This window comes from Suncus etruscus, chromosome 10 (assembly GCF_024139225.1).
Source record: "Suncus etruscus isolate mSunEtr1 chromosome 10, mSunEtr1.pri.cur, whole genome shotgun sequence".
NCBI lineage: Eukaryota > Metazoa > Chordata > Mammalia > Eulipotyphla > Soricidae > Suncus > Suncus etruscus.
Genome location: NC_064857.1, coordinates 48,636,966 through 48,649,657, shown reverse-complemented (window position 1 = coordinate 48,649,657; position 12,692 = coordinate 48,636,966). Strand labels below are relative to the sequence as shown.

The 12,692-nt window shown below is 55.1% G+C and overlaps 1 protein-coding gene across 1 annotated transcript in view; it reads left to right on the top strand.

Moving 5' to 3' along the window:
• Positions 1-9,630: 9,630 nt before the first annotated feature.
• Positions 9,631-12,692, top strand: part of CACNA1B (calcium voltage-gated channel subunit alpha1 B) — a 158,777-nt gene continuing 155,715 nt past the window's right edge. The window contains exons 1-2 of the mRNA XM_049781970.1: positions 9,631-9,923; positions 10,385-10,490. Coding sequence (XP_049637927.1) covers positions 9,631-9,923; positions 10,385-10,490 — 399 coding nt within the window. The remainder of the gene's footprint in view (positions 9,924-10,384; positions 10,491-12,692) is intronic.

Below are 12,692 nucleotides of genomic sequence, written 5' to 3'. Positions count from 1 at the left end.
CTTGCAGCCAATCTGGATTACTCCGTTGCATCACATGGTCCCTGTAACAAATGCCTGAAAATAGCTAAGGGACCCAAAGAGTTTGAGCTCAGGCACACATGGACCAATGAAATAACAGGAATACAGCGGAGAGAATCTGAGTAAACATGTTTACCACAGAGTTATGTTTGTGTTAAACCAGAGTGATGTCTTCAAGAGTCCTGCTTTTTAGTCAAAATCACGTGAAGATATTTTCTTCACAGCACTCCTGGAGCCACCTTGTGTGAAAAATGGTGCTAATTAAGGTAAAGCACTTGTCTCAGTCTGCTTATGCACTAATAAGGGGAGCCACAGGTCGTCCAGCCAGACCCACTGGGCTTGACAGAAAGGGACTCTCCCAGAGCTAACACATCGCAGCGGGATAACTGGTGAGCGAGCCTGTGTAATATAGTAGTTTCTTTATAGGGTTTTCTTTTTTTTTTTTCCGGCCATACCTGGTGACGGTCAGGGGTTACACCTGGCTATGCACTCAGAAATCACTCCTGGCTTGGGCCATATAGGTCGCCGGGGGATCAAACCGAGGTTGGTCTGTCCTAGGCTAGCACGGGCAAGGCAGACGCCTTACCACTTGCGCCACCTCTCCAGACCCTCGATATAGGGTTTCGATAGTGTAGGACTGAGAACCAAATCATAAAGATGTGCTTAGCATTATACAGTCTGCCTGATCATTGTGTCAACTCTCACCGCCCATTCCATCCAGTCCCACTCGAGTAGCATACATCTTCCAAGCACACTCGCACCTCACAGCTTCTGCAAATCACAGACACAACAACATCAGCTCCCAAGAATTCTCCAAATAAGGCCTGGAGAGATAGCACAGCGGTATTAGCCTTGCAAACAGCCGATCCAGGACCAAAGGTGGTTGGTTCGTATCCCGGTGTCCCATATGGTCCCCCGTGCCTGCCAGGAGCAATTTCTGAGCATGGAGCCAGGAGTAACCTCTGAGCACCGCCGGGTGTGGCCCAAAAACCAAAAAAAAGAAAAAAAAATCTCCAAATACAAACTCTGAGCGAAACTTCTCAATTATTTATTTATTTATTTATTTATTTATTTATTTATTTATTTTTGGGCCACACCCGGCGGTGCTCAGGAGTTACTCCTGGCTATCTGCTCAGAAATAGCTCCTGGCAGGCACAGGGGACCATATGGGACACCGAGATTCGAACCAACCACCTTAGATCCTGGATTGACTGCTTGCAGGCAAACACCGCTGTGCTATCTCAGTTCTTTTATAAGAACAGCCACCATCTCCATCCCCAAACCTGTGAGTGAGACAAAAAGCACGAACGACACGCGCAGGGAAGCAGATGGGAGTAGCCAGTGGCTTGTTAAGTTCCTGGAAGAGCGGCCAGTCATGGCCAGTCATGGTCAGCCTAGCCAAGCCCGGAGCAGTGCTGCCACCCAGGAGGAGAACAGGCTCACCGTGATGCATAAGCAGCACATTTACTTTTGTTAAAAAAGACTATGGGGGGGAGGCGGAGAGATAGCATGGAGGTAAGGCGTTTGCCTTTCATGCAGAAGGTCATCAGTTTGAATCCCGGCGTCCCATATGGTCCCCCGTGCCTGCCAGGAGCAATTTCTGAGTCGGGTGTGACCCCCCCCCAAAAAAAAAAAACCAACAAACCACACACACACACAAAAAAGACTATGGGGGAAATACTCCCAGCAGTTGAGACTAGAGAAGGCTACTTGGACTGGACAGCAGCTCCTTAGGATGACATGTGTTGGGCACTATCACCATTGAACCTCCTGTTTCTGGCTTACCCAGCAGCTCCCACCCAGCAGCTTCCAAACATGGCAGAGGATCAATGGAAATTGAGAGGTCTAAAGAAGAAAACAAAGAAATCCTAAATAAACAGGAACCTGCTCATGGTTTCTTCGAGTCAATCAGAAAGTTTCCAGTGCCTGATCAGGACTGAAGTGATGGCACAGCAGTAGGGTGTTTGTCTCGCACACAACTGACCCGGGACAGACTCTGGATCCCATATGGTCCCCGAGCCTGCCAAGAATGATTTCTGGACGCAGAACCAGAAATGACCCCTGAGCACCACTGAGTGTAACTTCCCCTCCAAAAAAAAATTTAGGTAAAAGAAAAAGTTTCCAGTGCTATTGTGTACAGAAGTGTGTCCTAAATGTGAGTGATGGAGGTGCCTGTGACTCCTGCATCACTATGGTGAGCAGAGTTGTCTTGGAGGTCAGTATTTAGGCCAATAGAACATGGGGCTGTCATGAAGAGTACTGGAAGAGGACAATAAGGACTAAAGAGCATCCACATAGAAAAAGTGTTTTAGTAACCGGAAGCATCAGGGTCTCTGGTAAAGATGCATATTTAGAGGCCGGAGCAGTGGTGTAGCAGTAGGGTGTTCACCTTGCATGCGGTTGACTTAGGACAGACTGGTTCCATCCGCTGGCGTCCCATGTCCCCCAAGCCAGGAATGATTTCTGAGTGCAGAGCCAGGAGTAATCCCTGAGTGTCGCCAGGTGTGCCCCCCCCCAAAAGATGCATATTTAACCCAAACATTCTGTTTGCACATTGTGGGGGGATTGATTCTTCTCAAGTGGTTAACAAAACTTAAGGCTGTGTATAAGCTATAGATGTGTGTGTGTTGGTGGGTGGGGCTGGGGCCACATCCCATGGTGCTCAGGGGCACTCTTGACTATGCTCAGGTCTATGGGGAGCAAAGAGGGACTGGCCTCATAAAGGCAAGTACCTTAATCCCCATACCATCTCTTTTTCCCTGACAAGCTGGTTCTAAGAATTAAACGTGGGCCATTGAGGGGTGGGCAGGGAGGGATTTTGCCTTGCACAAGGCTGGCTTGGGTTCGAACCCTGACATCTCATATGCCTCCCACTCCCACCCCACACGAACACCCAGAGACTGCCAGGAGTAATTTTTGAGTGCAGAGTAGGAGTAACTCCTGAGTGCCACCATGTATGGCCCAAAAACCAAAATATAAAAGATCAGAAATAGCAAAAATGGTGGTGGTAGTGGTGGGGTATATTCTTTGTGGTAGAGCGAGTTAGTATTGGACAGCCTTCTGACACATGGCACTTCCATACCTGCTTCACTGTGGATGGTGCCTGCAGTCCCATTTCATGGAAAAAGTCAAGTGGACTCCTGCCTTACCTCATACAGAAGACTTAGTCACAGGTGGTTTAAAATGGAAAAAGAAAAGGCAGTTTTACAAGCGAATGTGAAAATACATGCTCAACTTTCCAAAAGAATATCTTCCCAAGAAGGGATTGCATAAGAATTTCATGACTCAAAAGGCACAAGACATGCTATACTTAGGCCCCCTTTAAAACTTCTGGACCTTGTGTGTGCCGTGGGATTGGTTGTACAACAGTTTCTGGGGTGAGCACGCCTGGGCCCCGCCAGTGAGCAGGAGGCACTTGGTGATGGCACTTGGACAAGGAGAAGCTACAGGCCTTACGGGGTTAAGTCTGCCTAGCTTCCCTGCCACAGAAGCTGTGGTGCTCTGGAGAGGTGCAGCAGCTGGGTGTCCTGGTGGGTTTAGTGGAACCCCCCCCCATGCAGGCTACCGGTTCTCTGGAGAAACCTGAAATGTCATGGACCCCCTTGTGGTGGGGTGGCCAATAAATGGTTGCCCCCATATATTCTCTGTGCCATGGGCTTGTGGGCAGTGCCAGGGATACCGAGATTGGAAGGAAAAGTGCAGCACCTTGGTTCATGTTCAGGGCCCAACTTGGCACAGGAGCCAGGGGGTGGTCATCCGAGGGCAGTCCCACCCTGTCACCCAGTATCTCATGTCCCCTGAGCTTGGTGTGGTCCCAGTGCCAGGCCTCCAGGATCAGTGATGTGTGATTCCTGAGTAGAGCTTGGATTAAGCCCTGTGCACTTCCAGGTGTGATCCAAACAAATCGATCCAAACCCCTGAGCACTTCAAGGTGTGGCCCAAACCAAATAAACGAAATCAAGCCAACATAAAAAGTCAACCAAATGTTCAACATAAGTGGATCATGAAGATGTGGTATATATACACAATGAAATACTACATGGCTCTAAGGAAATGCAACGACATGGATGGAACTGGAAGAAACATCAAATGAGGTAAGCCAGAAGGATAACTACAGGATGGTGTCACATGGCATTTAGATTAACCATATGAAGGAATGCAATGGTTTAAAAGGAGGTTGTCTGTAGAATAAGCCTTCACGTGTTGTGAGATCACCCCACACACTGTCTCTCCAACCCCAGACAGATGGGTCTGAAGAAGCAGAGTAGCCACGAAGTATTAATAAACTAAGCCAGTCAGGAGAGTCATGGAGTCAGTTTGTTTCTCACTTTGTGGTATCTCTGCTCTCCAAAGCCAGACTGACATTTCTTTATTCTCAGTACAAAATTCAACCAGTGGGGAGGGTAGAGTAAGATCCAGGTGGATTTTTTTTTTTTTGGGTAACACCCGGCAGTGCTCAGGGGTTACTCCTGGCTGGCTGCTCAGAAATAGCTCCTGGCAGGCACGGGGACCATATGGGACACCGGGATTCGAACCACCTTTGGTCCTGGATCGGCTTCTTGCAAGGCAAATGCCGCTGTGCTATCTCTCCGGGCCCGATCCAGGTGGATTTTTTTTATATATATATTATCAAAAAGCTAGGTGGAACGGAAAGAGGAGGAAATTGGAGAAATGCCTTTGTTTTGGGTTAATAGCTGGGAATGGGCAGGAGCGATAGCATAGCATAGAAGTTTGCCTTGCATGCAGCTGACCTAGGACTGATCCAGATTTAATTCCTGGCATCTCATAAGGTCCCCTGAGCCTGCCAGGTGGGATTCCTGAGCACAGAGCCAGGAGTAACCCCTGAGTACTGTTGGGTTTGGCTCAAGAACCAAAACAAAACTGGGTATCATCTTACAGTTGTCTAAAGCACTCTTGGCCTCAAGAGTATAGAGCAGGGGTCTCAAACTCGCGGCCCGCAGGCCGTTTGCGGCCCTCCGTACAACGTTTTGTGGCCCGCGGCCAGCCTTCAAATATCGCAGTATTCGCGATTATTCGCTTACTGAATAATCTCAATAAAAATCGCATTAGTATGAAAAAAAACATTCGCATACTCCGAGCAGTTTCGTTCGGGGTATGCAAATGTTTAATGTGATTTTTTTTGCGATTTTCTTTCTTACTAATGCGATTTTTTATTGCAAATATTCGATAAGCGAAATCCCTTGTGCGGCCCTGCCTCACCCCGACTTTGTCTCCTGTGGCTCCCAGGTAAATTGAGTTTGAGACCCCTGGTATAGAGTGAAGGGCCGGAGAGATAGTATGGAAGTATCCTTGCATGCAAAAGGACGGTGGTTCGAATCCCAGCATCCCATATGGTCCCCTGAGCCTGCCAGGAGCAATTTCTGAGTGTAGAGCCAGGAGTAACCCCGAGTGTGACCCAAAAACCAAAAACCAAAAAAAAAAAAAAAAAAAAGTATAGAGTGGAGGGGGAGAAAGATGTTAAATAATAGGGGAAGGGTCAAGGGGACTTGGTACATTGGTTGTGGTAAGGAAGAACAGAACTAAATATTCCAAACCACAATCAACAGCACTGAAATTATGAGATCCAAACCTTTAACATCTAAATTTAAAAAGATTCCCATTATAGGACCGAGTGATAGCACAGCAGTAGGCTGTTAGACTTGCTCAAGGCCAACCCTAGACGGACCCAGGTTTGATCCCAGGCATCCCATATGGTCCCCCGAGCCTGCCAGGAGCGATTTCTGAGTGATTTCTGAGTGCCGAGTCAGGAGTAACCCCTGAGCGCTGCTGGGTGTGGCCCAAAACAAAACAAAACAAAAAACTTTGCTGTGATGTTGGCAGACTTTAGGGGAGGTGGTTGAGGAGAGAAGGGGACATTGGTAGAGGGAAGTTAACACTGTTGGTAGGATCAGTGCTGAAACATTGTATGTCTGAAGCTGAACTATGAATAACTTTGCAAATGACAGTACTTTAATTAAAAATAATTATAAAAAAAAACCCAACCAAACAAAAGAACCTCAGAACAGTGAAAATCAGCAAGTGTGAGACAGAAAGTCTTGGATAGAGAAAAACTCCTGCTGGGCAAGAAGAGATCCAGACGGACAAGGGTGCACACAGCCGTGCTCGGGAGTCTCCTCCTGAAGACAGAAACAGATGCAGATGTGCCCGAAGCTATGAGTAGGGCCAGCCGTGCTGGTCAAGAGAAATGGTCAACACAGAGGGCTCCTGTGTGCTGTACACAACAGCTCATCACGGGTGGGTGAGAGAAGCAGAGAAGCGGGGCTCATGCTGTGTGAGCTCATGGCTATCATTTTGGGAGATAGTACCATGGTGGGGCTGTCAGGCCCATGAAAGCTCATGACAGGATCTCTTTTTTTGTTTTGTTTTTTACCACACCCGGTGGCGGCTCCTGGCTCTGCGCTCAGAAATCGCTCTTAGGCTAGAGGGACCATATAGGATGCCAGGGATCGAACCCAGGTCTGTCCTGGGTCAGCCGCATGCAAGTCAAATGCCCTCCTCATTGCTATCTCTCTGGTTCTCTGAATGGGCCACCAAGTGGTCAAAGCCACTCAGTAGAGCAGAGGCATCAGTGAGAAGAAAGGCAACAGAGTGGAGGGCATTTGTCTGGGTGATGATTGCATTGGCACAGCTGAGACTGTCTGTGGGAAGTTGGAAATCACTCACCTCCCTGAGGGAGTTGCAGCAAGCCACACTGCACGCCTCACTGCTCCTGTCCCATCACACTGCACTCTTCACTACTCAACCCATGTCACATGTCACACTGAACACTTGATGCGTGTTTTGTGTCACACCACAAGCCTCAACGCACACCTCACGTCACAGCACATGCTTCACACCACACATTTCACTGGACATTTTGTGTCACACCACACGCCTCACTGTGCTTCTCACATCACCTGGGATTACATGTCATGGCACAGCACACACATGGTATGGGAGCCTATGTCACAGGTAACAGCACACAGGACCATGTCCATATGCCACCACGTAGCTCACACCTTACGTTGCCACCTTGTCACTGCATCCCTCTAGGCTCCTACTGAGGTGGGGGTGTGGTAGAAAGGACAAGAGTTCCTGAGATTGCCACGGCACAACAAACTGGACCGGACACCATAACTGTCAGACTGGGCAGCCAGAAGGGTGCAGTAGAGGGAAGGTGGAGGATCCCAGCCTAGTTCTGCTCCTCAAGCTCAACCCAGAGCAGAGATCAAGGTGCTCTGGTCAAGGTGCTCACCATGAACCAAGCAACATGGGGTAGGCAGAGCCCACCAGCTTGCAGAGCTTCTTGCCATTCTTTTCCTTGAGGGAGGGACTTTCTGGGCCACATCTGGCGGTGCTTAGGTTAATACTAGATCTGCACTCAGAAATCATCCCTGGCAGGCTTGGTAGATGGTCTGGGAGGCTGGGGATAGGACCTGGGTCAGCTAGGCAAACAAACACCTGTTCACTGTGCTTATCTGCCACAAACCCACCTCCGACCTCTCAAAGACACAAAAAGTTATGTGATCCGGGACAGTTAAATGTGCTGGAATCTTTGCTATAAAGGAATGTTATGTTCATAAAAAAAAAAAAAAAAAAAAGGATGTTCTTTTTCCTGCCTCTTCCTTCCTATTTGAGATTGTGGAATTAAAACATGGGGCCGGAGAGAGCGCCACTGCCGGGTGTGACCCAAAAAAAACAAAACAAAAAATCAAAACAAAACAAAACAAAAAAAACAACCCATGGTGCTCTGTGTGACGGCAACCACGTTGGGCCATGAGAAGACAAGTATGTGTGGGGAGGAAGCTTGGAGTTATTTCTGCCAGCAGATCTTGGGAATGAAGATGTAGCCCAGGGGCTGATGGATAGCAGAAGGTGCTTGGCTGCTGTCCTGGAGGTACCACCAAGGCAGGGACTCCTGGGTACCTCCGCAGTTTGACTGCCCGAGACTCTAAGCTCTAGCTCAGGTGGTGACTCCTGCTTGGGTGCCTGTAAGATGACACCCAGCTATTAACCCCAAACAAAGGAATGCCCCCATCTTCCTCTTTCCTTCAAACCCATCCCTTTGATATGTAAAAAATCTACCTGGGTAGGTACTTTTGTCTCCCCGCACCCTGGTGACTTTTGTTCTGGGTTAATAAAGGAAGGTCAGTGTGGCTTGGCGCACAGAGACCAGGAGGAGAGCAGCCACTGACTCCATGACTCCTGACTGGCTTGGTTTATTAATTCTTGGCGACTACTCTTCTTCAGACCCGTCCAACTGGGTTGGAAATACAGCCCGAGGATTTATTTTACAGGTACCCTTCACCCCTGAATCCTTCTGTTCAGGTACCCTTCACCCCTCAGAGCCCCCACCTCCTTGGGTACCTTCACTCCTCAGAGCACCCTGCTCGGGTACCTTCACCCTTGAGTCACCCTGCTCGGCCACCTTCATCCTTCTGGATCCCCCTGCTCGGGGTCCCCTCAGTGCCCTCCCAAGGCCCCTGCCTACCACCAGGGACTCTGGCAGCAGGTGCTCAGAGATAGTTCGGGCGGGCTTCCTGGGCTGCATTCCCCGCACAACCCCTGGCGCTATGTAGTGGCTATGGCCCTCCAGTGCCCATCCCGCCCTCTCCATCCGTCTGTCTGCCCTGGAGCCGACTGCGGACAGACAAGGCGAGGCAAGGCAAGGCCGCCTCCTTCCAGCTCCACACTCTCTCCGGGGCTGCTCCCGGGAGACCCGCGCCCGCTTCTCGAGCCACCGGCTGGCTTCTGGTCGGGTTCTGGGAGGGAGGCGGGCGGCAGGGCGGCCACGCACTCGGTGCCATTGGACCTGCCTGCGGGGCCAGGCTCTCCGCCGAGGCCGCGGGGCAGGGGCAGGGGTGGGGCCTGGCCGCAGGCGGGGCTGTGCGGAGCGGGGTGCGGTCCGCGCGCGGCCCGAGGACGCCATCTGCAAGCGGGGGGCGCGGGCCGAGGCTTGGGTCCGGCCGGGGCGAGTCGGGATCGGGGATCCGGGACCCCGCGGGTCAGCGCGCACCAGGCGCTCCCAGCCCGGCCCACGTGGGTGTGGACGACGGGAAGGGAAGGCGAGGCGAGGCGAGGCGAGGCGAGGCGAGGGGCGCCCCGGGGGGACAGGGCAGCCCGCTCGGGGCTCCGGCCTTCCTTTCCCTTCCCCGGTCCCTGGGGCCCGGGAGTCCGTCGAGGGGGCGCGGGCGCCGCTCTGCTGTCCGGCCCGGGTTGCACGCAGGCAGGCAGGGCCGGGTCCGGGTCCGGGTCCGAGGCCCCTGGGAGCTGGCGGCGGGGCCGGCGGGGGCGGCGGGCCAGGCGGGGCGCGTGCGTGGCGCGGGCGGGGCGGGCGCCGATTGGCCGCGCGCCGCCGCGTGACCGGCCCCTTATAGGGCGTGGTGCGGGCCGAGCCGGGTGCGGCGGCCGGGCCGGGCGGGCGGGCGAGGCGGTGCGGTGCGGTGCGGCGCGGCGCGGCGCTCGCTGCTCGGTGCGGCTCGGCGCGGCGGCGGCGGTTCCCGGCAGCCGGGCACCGGCCCCCGGAGCTCCCGCCCGGCGTGGCCCGCGCCCTCCCTGCGAGCCTTGCCGGGGCGCGGGCCGGGGGATGCCATCGCGCGGCGCCCGGGCACCATGGTCCGCTTCGGGGACGAGCTGGGCGGCCGCTATGGGGGCGCCGGCGGCGGGGAGCGGGCCCGGGGCGGCGGCGGCGGCGGGGCCGGCGGGGCGGGCGGCGTGGGCCCCGGGGGTCTGCCGGCCGGCCAGCGGGTGCTGTACAAGCAGTCGATCGCGCAGCGCGCGCGGACCATGGCGCTCTACAACCCCATCCCGGTCAAGCAGAACTGCTTCACCGTCAACCGCTCGCTCTTCGTCTTCAGCGAGGACAACGTCGTCCGCAAATACGCCAAGCGCATCACCGAGTGGCCATATCCTGCCTGCGGGGCGCGGCGCGGCGGGGCGGGAGCGTCGCGCGCGGCCTGGCCTGGCCTGGCCCGGCCCGGCCGTGGAGGGAGGTGCGGGAGCCGCGTGGCCGCGAGCGGGCGCGCCGCGCCGGCTGCAGGTGCTGCGTGTGCGTGTGTGCGAGGGAGAGGCAGGCAGGCTGGCAGGCAGGCAGGCAGGGCGCGAACCCGGCGCGCGCGCGCATGCTTGCGCTCGGCTCCACAGGCGTGCTCGCGTGGCGGGGCTCCAGTGCGGGGCGCGGGGCGCGGCGCTGTCCGTGGTGCTGACGGCCCGACGTGGCCGGCGGGCGGGCGGGTCTGCGGCGGAGACAAAGCTAGCTCTCGCTCACCTTGGGCGGGCGGGGGTGGCTCGGCTCGGCTCGTCCGAGTCTGCGGTGGGTGCCGCACGCGCGGCCCCTGCGTGCCCCCAGCCGTCCTTAACTACGCACTCCGTTCGAGTACATGATCCTGGCCACCATCATCGCCAACTGCATCGTGCTGGCGCTCGAGCAGCACCTGCCGGACGGCGACAAGACGCCCATGTCCGAGAGGCTGGTGAGCGGCCCGCGGGCGGGTCTCGGGCGGCCTCGCCTCCCGGAGGCGGGGAGCGGAGGGACGGACGGGTGAGGGACGGGGACACCAGGGGCGAGCGCCTCCCCGAGCGGCGGCGCAGGGCTGGGAGGCCCCCGGGCCCCGAGAACTTCGGGCGGACTGACTGGGTGGGGCGACAGGTGAGGGGAAGTCGCCGTCGGGCTCTGCAGGGCGAGGCGGGGCCGGCCGGGGGCGGGGCCTGCGGGGCCAGGTGGGGTAAAGGGGCGGGCCTGCAGAGCGAGGGGCGGGGCCCCAACCGCCAGGCGAGGTAAGGGGGCGGGACCTACAGGGGTCAGGGCGGAGCCTTCAGCGCCAAGCGAGGTAAAGGGGCGGGGCCTTCAGAGATCAGGGCGGGGCCTTAAGGGCCGAGAGAGGTGAAGGGGCCTTTAGGGTGTGGCCGTGTAAGGGGCGGGGCCTGCAGGGGTCAGGTGCGGTGAAGGGGCGGGGCCTGCAGGGCGAGGCGAGGTAAGGGGCGGGGTCCTCAGGGTAAGCCGTGCTCTCGGGTTTCCTCTGGGCACTGAGGTCCCCACTGCTGGAGCCCCTGTGAGTGAGGCTGCCCATTGGCGTGAATATTTGCCATCCCACGCCCACTCCGTCAGGGCGCTCATAGCCTCTCAGGTCAGCTGCCAGCAGTGGAGTCTGGAGAGACACAGGGATGGACACCCTTCCATGGCAGGGTGTGGGGTCTCCAAGCCAGAGACAGGGATCCAGAGCAGGGAGAGGAAGGGTTTGCTGGAAGAGCTGTCTCAGGAACCTGAGGAGAAGCGCCTTTTGTGCTGATACCCAGGAACCAATCCCGACACACAAGGGTCGTCCTCCCTTCCCCTAACTTGGTTTGTCCCCACCCCACTGCTGGGCTGGTGGAGGGGAGGGCAGACAGGAAGCCTGACAGACTGACAGGGAAATAGAGAAGCACCTAGGTAGACTGACTGATAGGGAAGCTCATGTGGATACTAACAGGGAAGCCAACAACGAAATAGGCAGGGAAGACAACAGGGAAGCTGACAGGGAAGACGACCGGAAGGCTGGCAGGGAGACTGACAGGCTGACAGGGAAGATGACAGGGAGGTTGATAAAGAAGATGTCAGGGAGATTGACAGGGAAGACGACAGGGAGGCTGACAAGGAAGATGACAGGGAGACTCACAGGGAAGATGTCAGGGGCTTGACAGGGAATATGACGGAGGATCACAGAAAGTCTGGCATGGAGGCTGACTAGGAAGATGACAGGGAAACAAACAGGCTGATAGCAAGCAGATACACTTCCTTGGGGGCTCATTCAATGACACCAAAGCAGGGCCTGCAAGTGAAGGTGTGAAGAGTGTCTAAGCCAGATCAGTTGAGCTGGAAGACCAGGTAGGAGGCATGATGGGATTAGGGTGTGAGGATATTAGGACCCCCTCCAGGTGGACAGTGGGCCATGGAGACCAGGGTGTCAGATTGGGGACCTAGTTGCCTTTCTGCACCCCAGTTTTCTGTGGTGGTGTGGGTAGTCTCGTGCTGCATTGGGAATGTCCATGGAGGCCAGAGCAGTGAGTAACACTGAAGGCCGGAGGATCTGGGGGTGTGCTTGTGGAGAACCTTTTTAGGGGTACGTCTGGTAGTATTCAGGGCTCATTCCTGGCTTTACACTCAGGAATCACTCATGGAAATGCTTGGGGGACCACATAGGAAGCCAGGTATCAAATCTGGGCCAGTCTGAACAAGGCAAGTGCCCTGTCCACTATGCCATTCTAGTCCTGTTTTATTTTGGGGGGCCACACCCACATCTTGCGGTGCTCTAGGCTTATTCTCTTCCATGTTTTGAGCCACACTCAGTGATGCTCAGGGGTAACTCGTGGCTTTGCACTCAGTAATCACTCTTGGCAGGGTTGGGGAACCATATGAGATGCTGGGGATCAAACTTGAGTCAGTGGCATACAAGGCAAACACGCTACCTGCTGTTCTATCACGCTGGATCCACAGGTTTCTTCTTGGCAATGCACTCAAAATTCATTCCTGCTGAGGTCTGGGAACCACATGGGGGTGCTGAGGATAGAACTTGGGTTGGCTAGGATCAAGGCAGGTGCCTTCCCCTCTGCACTATTGTTCTTGGTCTTGTGATAGTGTTTCTGAGGAAGTCTTATGGAGCCAAACCCGGCATTAGATGATCTGAGGGGCAGGAAGG